Below are 14312 nucleotides of genomic sequence, written 5' to 3' on the forward strand. Positions count from 1 at the left end.
TTACTGTTTCTGCAAATTAAAGGGAAACGTATTTTACAAATATAATTTACATTGGTTTGGTTTGCAGTTTTTAACAGAACTTCCCAGCTAGAAGCTGCAGGGTTGTATTAAATTTATTTTCATCAAACCCAGAGAAACATAGTGGACTTTGTCATGCTTCCATTATGGCTAATTCTTCATTAACTGCATTTCACAAAGGAGGAAAAAACCTCACTTCTGCTGCAAACTTCTGATGATGACTCAGTTACCAAGCATGAAACCAGTGGCCAGTGGCTGCAGAGAACTGGAGAAGCTGGTGACTATCAGCCGCTTGATCTCTGGGATGGAGTGAAATGTGCTTTGTGATATTAAAGGTCATTGCCAACAAAATGGTTGCTTGTTTGCTGGAGTTGTTCAGCTGCTCTGTGTGTAGGGCTGGTTCAGCACCAGCCACACTGCGCTGGGTGTTGTGAACAATGGTAAAATAAAGACTCCCGGCGTGATGAGCTTTCAGACTAAGCAGTCCATTATGCTCATCATTAAAGGTCAATTCTGCCTTGCACAGCTCTGGGTCTTGCATCCAGACGCTGCCCTGCCCCAACCACATCCTTGCATTATTAGGATGATGGCAGGCATTTTCGTCTTCCCCTTTTCTGCCCGTTTTCCAGCAGTGCCCATAGTGGCTGCTCTGCCCGGCCTGCTGGGCACACAGCTTCTGGGTGATGCCTCTGCTCCACTTCGGGAAGGACTGCAAGTCAGTGAAAGCAGGAGAGAGGCAGCACAAGGGCTGATAAAGCAGGAATCGGGACGGGTTTATTTGTGCAGAGAGGCCATTTCTGCTGCGTGCCCCTAACGAGGAGATCACTCACAGCAAGGTGCTGAGGGCTGCCCGCACGCCCCTGCCTGAAGGCCCCAAAATGGCTGCTCCGCCCTGGGGCGCGTTGCTACGCGACAGTCAGAACCCGTCCCCATGTCTCCCTCCGCCTCCTCCTTTAAACCACAGCACCCAATCAGACACCCCCGGTGACAACTACAACTCCCGGCATGCCCCGCGCGGCCGGGGGCGGTGCACCGCGGGGAGGGAGGTGCGCACTACATTTCCCGTCAGGCTGTGGGGGTTGTGGCCAATCAGTGTGCCTCAGGTTGGCCGGTGCGAGCAGCGGGGTTGGCTTCCGCGGGAGTAAGCGGGCCGCGGAGAGGAATCGGCGCGGGTGACATTTCCTCTCGGGCCGCCCCTCTCTGCCGCTGCCGGAGCGGGGCCCCGAGAATGGCAGCGTTAGGAGGTTGGTGCGGCCGGGCCAGCCGTGTGGGGGAGCGGGCTGGAGGGGGGAGCGGCCTGTGGGATAGGGCACTCGGGGTGGGGTGGCTGCTGTGGGGGGCCTGTGTGGTGAGGGGTGTCTGAGGGGGGAAGGCACACAGAGGAGGGGGGTGAAGCCTTTATCGGGGGGGTGGCCGTGGGGAGAACCGAGGTGGGGGTTCCTGGGCTGAGGGGGGGATGTGAGGGGCGACGGGCCCAGGGAGGCCCGGGGTGCTTGGACGAGGGGCCTGCGGTGTGGCGAAGGTGATGTCAGAGGAGGGTGTCTGAGTGGGTTGTGTGCAGGGGGGTGAGGTGAGGGCTGGTGTATGGGCAGCGAGCAGGGCCGCGTGAGGTGTGCGGCAGGGCTGGGCTTTGTTAGGGAGGGTTTCCTCTGAAGGCACCCCAACGCTTGTGGTCTGTGTGAGGAGAGCTCAGCCGAGAGGGGTTGTGCCTGATGAAAGGCATCCATGAACGTGGATGTATGGGGAGCGGAGAAGGGAGGGGGGTCTGAGAAATTACTGTGGAGTGTTTTGGGGTGATGTCTGAGAGAAACAGTTAAAATTTTGAGATGCAAGTAAGAGGAATCTTGGCAGAGGGTAAAGATGCTTGGGGCGGGAGGGGGGAATGAAGGTGATGAAAATGACTGGGAAGGTTTTATGGGGTGAAAGATGAAATGGGGATAGGGTCAAGGATTAAGCAGAATACATGCATGAGTACCTATTCTAGCACTAGAAGCTGGCTTGCTCGTATGTGCTCATTGCCCAACTTACTGGCAGGGTCAGAAAAAAACTGTTTTGCATCTTTTTCACTGTTAGAAAAATAAATTAAACTCTCCCACAATAGTAGCTACATCAGAGCTTTGTGCACATCAAAGCTGTGGTAGGTAGGAAGCCCTGGAACCGTTCTAGCAAAGTATTATTTACTTGGAATTTGCTTGCTGGTGATTGACATTATTTCTAAACAAGCACCAATTCTCCACTTCCCTAATGATTGGTGGGTTTTGAATGTTGGAGCTCAGTTAGTGTGATAAAGTCCCCTGTTGTAGATTTTTACCTGAAGTATTTACTGTTCTATGGGAGGAGTATGAAGGGAGGGAAGAAAGTGTTTTGAAAACTTCCTAACAGTACTGAGGCACTGATGATATTTGGCCCCAAGTGTCCATGGGAAATGTGTGCCCAGCAGCAGATCCCTGTTGATTTAATTGTGCCTGCTCAAAGCTGTGTCTTAATTCTGAGTAAAAGAAACTGTAACTGCTGTTTATCACTACGAATTAGAATTGAAATTTCCTATTCATCATCAACGTTGTTTGCTGTCCTCTTTGCCCTTTTGTGTTGCCCAAAATTTTTTGGAAGCATTCTCTGTTGCAGTCAGCAGCTTTACCTGATTTGCAGCTCTTGCCACCTAATGTTTTTCTTTTGAGCTCTCCTTTGTTGTTGTTGTTGCGTAAAAATTTGGTTGCTATTACGAAACAGTTTTTCGTGCTTGAGGTATTGCTCAATTTTCACTTTGGGCTTTACTTCATTAGGCACATCACATGTTACTTAGAAGCATATGCTCCACTTCATATGTTTTCACAATGATATGTGAGCTCCTTCATAGCCAAGCGATTTGATATGGCAGTTGAGTTGTATTTGTAAAGAAAAACATCTAAGCATCCATACAAGCTGATGTGATTTTAAGTTTGTTGCCCAACATATTTACTGTTTCTTCATGAGTCCATGCTATTAACCATCACTTGTGTAAGCTAGAAGCCAGTTCCTGTTTCGGTGTGAAGTTAAGCTTGTGCATATAGACTTGTGTAATGGTGATATAGGTTGGAGGCTTATGTTCTACATTCTTCGGTTTTCCTGTTTTATAAGTCAGTAAGCTTTGTGATTCTTGACTTAATTTCCCAGTGATACGGAGTAATTATGAACTATTCGGTTTGGGTTTTTTTCTTAATGTTAATAGATATAATTTAATGGTTAATAGTAACACATACATTGGGAAAAAAAAGATATCTTTATATCTTTACTTTTGAAAGTATTAGACTTGGTGTTGATGAATAGTGACAATGAGGAAGTATGGAATGTTAATTTGAGCTAATTCTTGCTCCTGCATGTTTTTTCTTTGGAAGGAGAGGGTTGGGGTATTGTATTTTTTGTTTGTTAGTTAAACAGTTTCAATTTTTGCCTTGTAGAACCAAGTAAGTTTTCACAAACACTGAACGGAATTCCTTCTTCAAACCCAGTCAGCAGTGGAATGGACCCCTTCCATGCTTGTAGTATTCTTCAACAGCTGAAAACCATGTATGATGAAGGACAACTGACAGATATTGTGGTGGAGGTGGATCATGGGAAAACATTCTCCTGTCACAGGAATGTTCTTGCTGCAATCAGTCCTTACTTCAGGTACAATAGTCCATTATTCTAGTGATCAAAAGCAGAATTAGAATTGAAGTTCATTATTAAAAGTAAAAATCACACCTATACTAATATTCCATGGAACTTGGTAATATAGTGAACCTAGTTAAGTAAAGGTTATTGTTATCTTCAGGCCAGTGAATTAGCAGTGTCTGTTTATAAAATGAGAGTTTCACTGGAGAAAATGTTACATGATTTAACAAAAAAAACCCAAACAAAATTGTATCCAGTTTTGAGGGTATCTTGGATACAAGAACAGCATATTTAAACTCCTTGTTTCCTTTTAAAATTATATATTCTAGTATGCTAGAATGCACATGTGAAATAACATGTTGAAAGTTGATTGTGAAGACCTGTGCATGTCAAGAGCTTTGCTTGTAAACTGAGTGAGTTTTAATATGGGGTTAATGAGATAATTAGGCAAGAAATTCAAGTTTGCCACTTTTGTTTCAGTAAGTCTAGAACTGATCTTAAATTTAGGTATCCAAACAGGATAGTATAATATCAGTGATAAATGTATTTGTGCTGATACAAAGGCAAACTGATTGGGATTAGCTGTACAATATAACTTTGTTTCTCATACATGTATGTAGAAGGTGATTACAAATAAACTGCTGAATGTTTCTCTTTTGTAGATCTATGTTCACTAGCGGCCTTACAGAGAGTACCCAGAAAGAAGTTCGTATAGTTGGTGTTGAAGCAGAGTCAATGCATTTAGTATTGAACTATGCATATACCTCCAGAGTAATGCTGACAGAGGCCAACGTTCAAGCTTTGTTCACTGCAGCTAGTATCTTCCAGATCCCTTCCATACAAGACCAGTGTGCTAAATATATGATCAGTCATTTGGACCCACAGAACTCCATTGGGGTGTTTATCTTTGCTGATCACTATGGTCATCAGGAACTCAAAGACAGATCACAAGACTACATTCGTAAAAAGTTTCTGAGTGTCACCAAAGAGCAAGAGTTTCTTCACTTGAGAAAAGACCAACTGATAAGTATACTCGACAGTGATGACTTAAATGTAGACAAAGAAGAACATGTTTATGACAGCATTATAAGATGGTTTGAGCATGAACAAAATAAGAGAGAAGTGCACCTTCCTGAAATATTTGCCAAATGCATCCGTATGCCTCTGTTGGAAGAGACGTTTTTAGAGAAAATCCCTCCCGTGTTTGCACAGGCTATGGCCAAAAGCTGTGTACAAAAGGGACAACATAGTGCCAATGGCTATACACAACGGCTTGGAATGACCGCTTCTGAAATGATCATATGCTTTGATGCTGCCCACAAACACTCAGGAAAGAAGCAAACAGTGCCTTGTTTAGATTCGGTCACAGGGAGAGTGTTTAAACTATGCAAGCCACCAAATGACTTGAGGGAGGTTGGAATTCTTGTATCTCCTGATAATGATATTTATATTGCAGGTGGTTACAGACCTAGCAGCAGTGAGGTCTCCATTGACCACAGAGCAGAGAGTGATTTTTGGATGTATGATCACTCTGGCAATAGGTGGATTCCGAAAGCTCCTTTGTTGCGAGCCAGAATAGGCTGCAAACTGGTTCATTGCTGTGGTAAACTGTATGCAATAGGTGGTCGTGTTTATGAAGGAGATGGACGTAACTCACTCAAGTCTGTGGAGTGTTACGACAGCCGAGAGAACTGTTGGACAGCTGTCTGTCCAATGCCGGTAGCAATGGAGTTTCATAGTGCTGTGGAATATAAGGATAACATCTATGTTTTACAGGGTAAGGTGGTTTGACTACATGGTGTTTTGTTGGAAGTGGGGATTGTTCAATCTGACTATGCTCCTTTAAGCACCTTGGAAAACCAAAATTTCCGTGACATTTAGAGTACACCTGGACCAACAAAGTGGAAGGAAAGCTAGGGAAAGCAGTGGGTGAGGAAGAGTGAGGTTGCAGCTTGAGTTCTCATGCCTTTTGAATGTGTCACTGAATTGTAGCATTGAGTATTGCACAAATGCCAATTTTGGTGGTGCTAAGTCAACAGTATAGTATTAAATTTTACTGTCGAAATTCTTTATTAAATCTTCATCTGGTTGAAATGCACTAATGTTGACAAAAAGATATTGTCCTCTGAAAAAGCAGGTTTTGTTTTATTTAGTTAAACCTGTGAAAATTCCTGATGTCTGTATTCTTGGTGACCACTGAAAGCCTTCATTTCATCCCCTGCTATTTGAAGTCAACCTGGGAACTAAGAAAGATGATTTCTCTTTCTAATTAGCTCAATTTCTTTGGTCAGTAATTATATAGTGCCTTTACATCCTTTTTTCAAGGCTCACTGGTGTATTAGATATTATTAAATTAATAAGCAGGATCATTATCAGAATGGATCAAATAATTTATTCTTCATTCTTCTATAAAATACCTATTTGTATTTTGAGCCATATAGCATTCTGTGCATAAAAATGCAGAGACTGGTATACGGAGCTGTAGTAAGAGTCCCAAGAAGTGGAGCGAAAGAAGAGAGGATGTCTTGGTTATGTTTTGCTAAAGTCCACCTGTGAAAACACCTGCAGAAGTTGGAGTCTTAGATTCACATCAACACCCTCTTTGGGTTGCTCTCCATACAAAACTGGAGCAGAAGAAAGGAATAGGATAGAGAATACTGTAAAGTTATTGTTACGTACTGGAAGAACTCAAGTGGATTTCTTGACTTGCTTCCCTGTTACTTGGTAAGGTTGGGCTTCCACTTGACTGGCAGAGATATTTGTAATTTCTGTATTAGGTTTGACTCTTGTTGGTTGTGGCTCTAAATAATTGTGTTACACTAGCAAGTTGTCTCAGTCTGTTCTGTTGGGTCAGACATCTGCTTTAGATGGTTAAAAGAACACAGAAGAATATTTAATGTAATACTTTAATACTTAACATAGTGACAGGACAAGGGATAATAGCTTTAAAATGAAAGAGAGTAGATTTAGATGAGAGAAAAGGAAGAACTGTATTTCAGTGAGGATGGTGAGGCACAGGTTGCCCAGAGAAGCTGTGGCTGCCCCACCCCAGGCAGTGTTCAAGGCCAGGTTAGACTGGGCTTGGAGCAACCTGCTCTAGTGGAAGGTGTCCTTGCCTGTGGCAGGGGGTTGGAACAGGATGAACTTTAAAGTCCCTTCCAACCCAAACCCATCTATGATTTAACTTGTTAGTTAGAACTGCTAAAAAAAATAAAGTTTTATAACCTGCATAATTTGTTTACAGATTTAAACTGCACTGATTCTGTGCTTCAGTGGTTTAAATTGACAGCTCAATGCTTGCAAGGTATTTCACTGTGCAACCAGCAGAATACAAAGTTTTATATTATGAGAAATAGGCAACTCTTCTGTTTGAGTGTGATAGATAAAACCTTGATTGAGTTGCACTTGAAGTAGTATAAAAAAAGTTGACTTTCAATAACCTTTCTAGAGAAAGGTAGTAAGTTTGAAATGGTCGATAAGGATTAAATGTTAAAATGCCAATGGAACACAAGCATCAGTCATAGGAGATTACACTTTGGAATAAAAATTAATAATAAAAAATATATGTAAGGCTTGTCTTTTAAGCAGTCCTCTCATCCATTTTATTGTATCACTGCTGTATTCTTTGTTATACTTGAGGTGCTCGGTTACGCAGCAGCTTGGTTAAGATTCTTAAAACAGCCATGTGAAATTATATATGATTTGAATTATGCTAGTATTTGGCAAAGGTTAGGCCTTTATTTCCCCAAGCTTTACAAAAGACAGAGTAATCTTTATCTATTTTCATCAAGTTTGCAGAGCATAAGCTTTCAGTCAGCTGAACTTCCATTATCTGCAGCCTGTAGATGCTTCTCTGTGCAGTGAACAGAAGAGATGTTTTGTAATCGCATCACAAAACTAATGATGAATCACTAGCTTCATGCAAATACTCACCTGCCATCTTCCTAAGCAAATCAACCCAAATGTGTAACCCAGCTTCCTGACACAAATGGTTTCAAAGTCTGTTTGTGGTGCAAGACACAGTTGTTTGCTCAGGTTTAGTGACTTCCTGGCACTGAATTCGGGGACTCCATGGTTGTAGATGACCTATTGTGAAGATGTTAAAGAACTAAACAAATACTCCAGACATTTCATGCCTAGAATCTCATGAGAATTTGTCCCAAATTAGTAAGCATGGTTTAGAAGTAGTGAAGGATATCTAGTAAATATGTAAAACATTGTATTTCTGATACATTTCCCATTCCCTCTTCTTCGGCTGGAATAGAAACTCAGAGTAGTTTTTACTCATGTGTTTGTAACCTGGATGAAAGCAGGCCATGGTGGTAGGGTTTCTGTTAAGGGATCAGCGCACTTAAAAATTGGTACACTGTTTATGTCTGTGGAAGAACGTATGTGAAGGCTTAGTAGCTGCAGAATTACTGATCTGAGAATGAAACATAAGTTATGTTTTATTTTTCCTCTCTTTTTTCAGGGGAATTTTTCCTCTGCTATGATCCTCAGAAGGATTACTGGGGCTTTTTGACCCCCATGACTGTGCCTAGACTCCAAGGCTTGGCAACTGTGTACAATGACTCCATCTACTACATAGCTGGAACCTGTGGAAACCATCAACGTATGTTTACCGTAGAGGCCTATGACATTGAACAAAATAAGTGGACTCGAAAAAAAGACTTCCCCTGTGATCAGTCCATTAACCCATATATAAAACTCGTACTCCTCAAAAACAAACTCCATCTGTTTGTCAGAGCTACTCAAGTCACTGTTGAAGAACATGTTTTCAGAACCAGCAGGAAGAATTCGCTCTACCAGTATGATGAGGTTACTGACCAATGGCAAAAGGTCTATGAGACTCCAGACAGGCTCTGGGATTTGGGCCGGCATTTTGAATGTGTTGTTGCTAAATTGTATCCACAGTGTCTTCAGAAAGTTATTTAAATCTTGTTTGTTTTCAGTCACAGGCCTTAGTGATTTCAGTGGTGATCTGATGCTAGAGAAAACATGTCTTAAAAGAAAACAAAGAAATCCTGTCAGTATTTATTGTAAGCTGAAACAGACCGTTTTTGTCTATGGGGACGGGTGCTCTTTAAAGGTTGCAGTCTGGGGAGGGAATACTGGTTCAGTTTCATATTTACTGATGCTTTCCTGGGAAATGAGAAGGAGGTTACAAAGTGCAATTATCAGCATTTTATTTTTTGTTTTCTGGTAAACACTTAATCATGTCATACTAGAGGGGTGGTTTTGTGGTAAGAGCAAATTAAGTGGAAGAGCCAGGATAACTATGCACTACAGTGAAAGAAGATCTAGCATTACTAGCTAAGGATGTCCAAGATGTTTTGAAGTGACTTTTCTTTTTTTTTCCTCTTTTTTTTTTTTTTTTTTAAATACGGGTAAATTTTGAGGCAATATCACTAAGTTAGTTTTCTTTGGTTGTTTTTTATTCTAGATTGAAAGTACATAGAGGAATGATAGATCCTGATTCATAATGATCTCTCTTTTTTTGTACTATTTTTGAAGTCTGCGAAGATGTTTTGTGATGTTTGTGCACTACAATTTAGGAGGAAAACTCAAGTCCTCAAGTCAGAATTGGAGCACAGAGTACCTTTGACCTGGACGGATCCCGTTCACATTACTGTACCACTTCTTGTCTGTGGATTTCTAGGCTTAATGATGTGAGGGGAATCCCAACACCTATTTTCTGCCACATAGACTTAGTGTTGTAAAACCATATATTTTTTTTAACACTGCTTGACACCTTTTTTCCATCCCATAAAGGGCTTTAACCCAAAAGTTGATGGTGCTAGTACGTTTTTAATACTTGTTTGTCTGAAATGGGCCAGCTTTATGCTACTGTTTAAGACAGCCTGTTAGTTTCCATGAAATGTGTCTGTCGTGAGGCCCTGTCCTGTCATCAGGTTGTCTTTTTTAACATAACGTTTTTACTGCAGTAGTGTTCTTGCACAGAATGGTGACAGGATATGGCCTTTCATAATAGTGATTATTTTTCTTTTCTTTTTGTGTGGAGTGTTCACTTTGTCTCCACTGAAGTACAGAGCTATGTGCGGAGTTGGCATGTGCTCCAGTAGTCTGGAAAAGTGTGGCTTAACTTTACAAGTTGTTGTTCTTTTCTCCCTGCAGTCAAGCCCTCAAATAATCGCTCTTTCATTCTGATCTATAATGTGAAAATTTGCACTACTGAGCTGTCTTTGTTATCTTGTGTATTAAAGGAAAATTGACAATAAGTGTCCGTGGCTTAAATGCTCTGAGGTGCAAATACCTAATAGAAATCCGACATGTTGCAACACTTTTCTCTATGTATTTAACATTAGTTTATTTTTGAGTAGTAAATGAGTTCAAAGTTCAGCCTCTACTTCAGTACTGAAAACTGGATTTAAAAGGGAAAAGATGAATCCTAACATTCGTATTGGCTGTAACTCACCAGGTTTACTTCATTACAGCTCTAATTTTTGCAGAGCTGTGAGTATGTTATCTTACTCTTCCCTGTTTTCTCCAATTGACCTAAGGAAATCAGTTAACTTGCAACAGCAGTGGCCATCACTGGCTGTAAGTGCTTACCACTATCTGGCTTCACAGCTGATATTTCAGTAAGCCAAATATTTAGCTTGTTGTTTATCCCCCCTGGCATGGCTGAGGATTTTGATACTGTTTGTTTACAACGTGGTGTTACTGTTCCCAAATGGGATATTTCTCATCTGCAACAATACATGCCTGGTTCTATTTCTTAATTCTTGCACAAAGTGTTTAAAAGGCAAAAAAAGAACACAAAAACTGTGAAACAAAAAGGAGAAAAAAAGAAAAAGCCTCTTTGCATTACATACCTCATCTTCCAGAGACTCACCAAGCCGCTGCTTTTGAACGTGAGCGCCTGATTTGACACTTCTTGCTAAGACTGCATTTTCCAACAGTGTTGAGGTGTGTTGTTGTTTTGTTTAGTTCTCTTCTGGATACTGTTTTCTGTGTATCCATAGCCAAGAATAAGAGTGTTGGTGTTTTTTTGAAGGGCAACTGACTTTGTTTTTACAATTACCCTTAGTCCTTGGCTAGCTCTTTGCCCTGTTGTAGGCCTCTAGCTGCAAGCTTTCTGAAGCACCCTCCCTAACAGTGTTGCATTTGTGTGTAAAACCATTTCTTTGCAAAGTGTTATGTACCTTTTTTCCCCTTCTTTTTTTTTGGTTGGTTTTGAGGTTTTTTTGTTGTTTTGGGTTTTCTTAAGCTTGGTTGAATATTTACAAGACTTCTTGCTGCTTTTTGACAATCTATATTTATTTAGTAGAACAAATTTCAATATATTACTTGAAACTATGAAATAGAATTGAGTTAGCAGTTGACTGGTCATGTGATGTATAGAAGTACAATATGCTGTGGTTAATTCTACAGTAGGTTTGTTCATTTTGTTTTATCTGCACTAAAGTACGAAGATCTCCATTCTGTTTAACCATTCAAACTGAGGGTGTGATCCAAGTCTGTTATGTGTTTAAAAGTTAAATCCTGGAACTTGCTGTGGGAGTAGAATATACTAAACTTTTTGCATGAGGAGTTTGTTGAGACAGTAATGTAGCTGTGACATTTTGCCAATTCTTAAATGCTTCTACGTCTTGCTGAAAGTCAGATTCCTGCTAAAGTTTTGCTTTAGAGTCAGGCTTAAGTAAACTTGCACAGCACAAGAGAAAAAAGTAATTGCACCAAAGGTACTGATAATATTTAAACAGTAATCTGTACATTTTCCCCCACTTGGTATTTTTTCTGCATTCATTTCTTGCCCTTTATTAAATGAATTTCTAGCATTGTGAGGACTTTGTGAGTGTAAATCTTTTTCCAGACTTCTTAGTTACTTTAGAAGGAAACACTTTGTAATTTCCACTTGATTCCATCAGTAAAATTTAGACTAACTAAAAGCAGTTCTGGTGCACCAACCATGCAGTGTGTGTATGTTCTACAAGAAATCGAAGAGCTCCCTGTTCGTAAGGCTGTTTAGAAATGGCATCCAACATTCAGTGCTCAGGTATGTTAGTAAGAAGTACTGTAGTCCTATGAGGGCAAATGTGTGGATTTTTAAACATTTTGCCATAATTGCACAATTTTGCATTTTTACTTAATGTCATGTTATGTTTCTTAAAATAAACCTATTGTTGAAATACAATTGAGTTCAACTGACTTTGTGATAAATTTTGTGCATGCTTTTTAGTAAAATTCTGCAAGCTAACCCAGTGATACATCTTTTTGATGCTCATTCAATTGTTTCTCTACTTGTGTGTAACGTATCTATGCAGTTTTGTACTTTTTAAGGCTGTTACTTGGGGTGGAAGGTGCTTTGTTCTGCTTTGCTGTCTCCTTGTTGCTATTCAGGTCTAACTTCTTATTTGCTTACATGCAGGTGGCATCATCTTTCCCTTTACCTTCCTCCTTGCCTTTGCCTGGAGCTGTCATAGCAGCAGGAATGTCAAGTAGGGCTTTCCAGTCTGATACTACTGCACACTGGAAAACCCTGAAATGCTTCATACTGAGTTTCCCAACATCCTTAGTAAGGAAGTTCCTTCCCAAGTGGCAAAAGGGAGGTGGAGAGTATAGTGATGCTGGTTGCAAAGGAGTCTGCTGCAGGGCTGAGAGCAAGTAGCCTCTTTTCCCCTAGCTGTTTAAACAAGCCTCCAGCCTTATATGTGGCTTCTGATGTAGTGACAGTGCTTAGCACATCTGCTTGTAAATTATACTTTTCATTTTAGAACCTTTGTTCTCTTTCAGGGACTGTCTAGTGATGTTCAGTCATTGCAGGCTAGAAAAACAAGAAGTTCTCTTGTTTGAGAAGGTACCCCTTTTATTGAGTTCTTGCAGGTGTTATTTCCACCTTTCCACCCACTCACCCCTTCACCCCCAGCCTGTAAACTTGTCTGGTTGTGATTTAAACGCTGTTCACCGGGTAGTCTGGTCACAACAGAAGAAATTCAGCATCCAGGCTGGTGGTGGTGGTGTACCTTCAGATGAGCTCTGCACACAGCAGGTGAGTCAGGCTAGCTTGGCTGCCTGAGCTACGCAGGAGGCTGCTCATGAGCTATGCATTGTGGTACCCATATGTCTGGAGACTTCTGCATGATGATCCTAGCCTTGGGTGAGTTTGTGCTAGCAGATCCATGCTCCTGGTCACCATTTCAGAATGATCCACTCTCTCCAGCTGGACAGAAGAGCAGCACCCATGTGTCCGGGCCTCTTTGTATAGTCACTAGTTTATTTTACGTGATTGCATAGTTACATATTTTATGTGATTGCATAGTTCTTCATAGTTGAGCTACTTTCTTCCAACCTATGACAGCATGTACTGGACAGTCTTGATATCTTTTCTATTTGCAGCCTTCTGTTGCTGGGAATATTTCTCTGGAGTAATCAGCCAGTAGAGCAAAGGCGTCACTTGCCTTCCTGCTTTCCTGTCCAGATCTGCAACTGCTCTGTCACAAACCAGGGGTGTGTCCTCTTGAAGACTTAGCACAAAAAAATGATGAAGCCAGCACAGAGGAGGTAGGCTTGAATTTTCTAAGACATATCTGGAAGGCACTCTTGGTTTCTAATGGCCGCGGAGAGGGACCGGAGCCAAAACTGGGACAGGAGTAGTTCAACCATGTTCTTTGGTTCTTTAATTTCTCTTTTGCTCTCATGGCAAAAAAAAAAACATGATAAATGAATCGGCCCTCATTGCTCCAAATTCCCTAGTAGCTCTTATGAAATCCTTCTAACACTTGTCATGCAATGAATGAGAACTTTGCATGGTCAAGTTGACCTATTCAGGTACATTGAGGGTCATGGCTAACTAAGGGAGCAGTTTTGCATATTATTCTACCCTGTAAGCATCAAAGAGGTTTTCCCTTCTTTGGATACTACAGTAAAGTCTGATGTATTTTTTTGATGAGAGAAATACATGGGCACGTGGAGAGACTGTTTCTGTCCTGGGAGGGTTGGAACTATTTTCTGGCCATTTTGTTTTTCCCTTTCAGACATACTTAGGGAAGCAAGACATGTTATTTTGGAAGCATTTTCTGGAGGAATGGAACACACATGTACACCCCAAGGCAAAATAGCATTGCTTAAATGAAATAATCCATCAGGTTTGTTCCACTTTCATGAATCTGTGTCCTGGTTTTTCACAGCCCCAAAGCTACAAAGAAGTACACTCCCATATGCTGTGTGCAGGGGATATCTCACAGCTGGGCACTCATGCTGTCAGAAGGTGGAGAAATAACCACCCAGGCATTGCTATCTGCTTATCTCTGTGCAACATGTACTCCCCTCTCTGCCTCAAGGTTTGAACCTCACCCCTTCCTTAACATCTAGTTAAGCTCCCATATGCCCTCACTGCTGATTTCTGTACTTTACACAAATGATAATGCAAATATCTACTGTCAGAGGCAAGTATTTATTAACTTTGGCTGCGTTTGTGTGATCGAGCTACAAATTAACAAGTTATTTCAGGAGCAGCAAAACTAACTGATTTCTAATGTGTCTCTCTGTAGCAGGTTTTCTGAACCATAACAAAGGTTGTGTTTGTCAGCTTCCCCTTGCAGAAAGTTGCACAGGGTGCCCAGAAAAGCTGTGGCTGCCCCATCCCTGGCAGTGTTCAAGATCAGGTTGGAAGGGCCTTGGAGCAACCTGGTCTAGTG

General features: G+C 41.3%; 1 protein-coding gene across 1 annotated transcript; it reads left to right on the forward strand.

The window, feature by feature from the left end:
- Positions 1-1131: 1131 nt before the first annotated feature.
- KBTBD8 (kelch repeat and BTB domain containing 8) lies at positions 1132-11809 on the forward strand. Its single transcript, XM_005149403.3, has 4 exons — positions 1132-1262; positions 3456-3666; positions 4314-5428; positions 8123-11809. The coding sequence occupies exons 1-4, from the start codon at positions 1247-1249 to the stop codon at positions 8584-8586; spliced, it is 1806 nt and encodes a 601-aa protein (XP_005149460.1). The 5' UTR covers positions 1132-1246; the 3' UTR covers positions 8587-11809.
- The last annotated feature ends 2503 nt before the right edge of the window (positions 11810-14312 follow it).

Source organism: Melopsittacus undulatus, chromosome 9 (genome assembly GCF_012275295.1).
Source record: "Melopsittacus undulatus isolate bMelUnd1 chromosome 9, bMelUnd1.mat.Z, whole genome shotgun sequence".
In the NCBI taxonomy this organism is placed as follows: domain Eukaryota; kingdom Metazoa; phylum Chordata; class Aves; order Psittaciformes; family Psittaculidae; genus Melopsittacus; species Melopsittacus undulatus.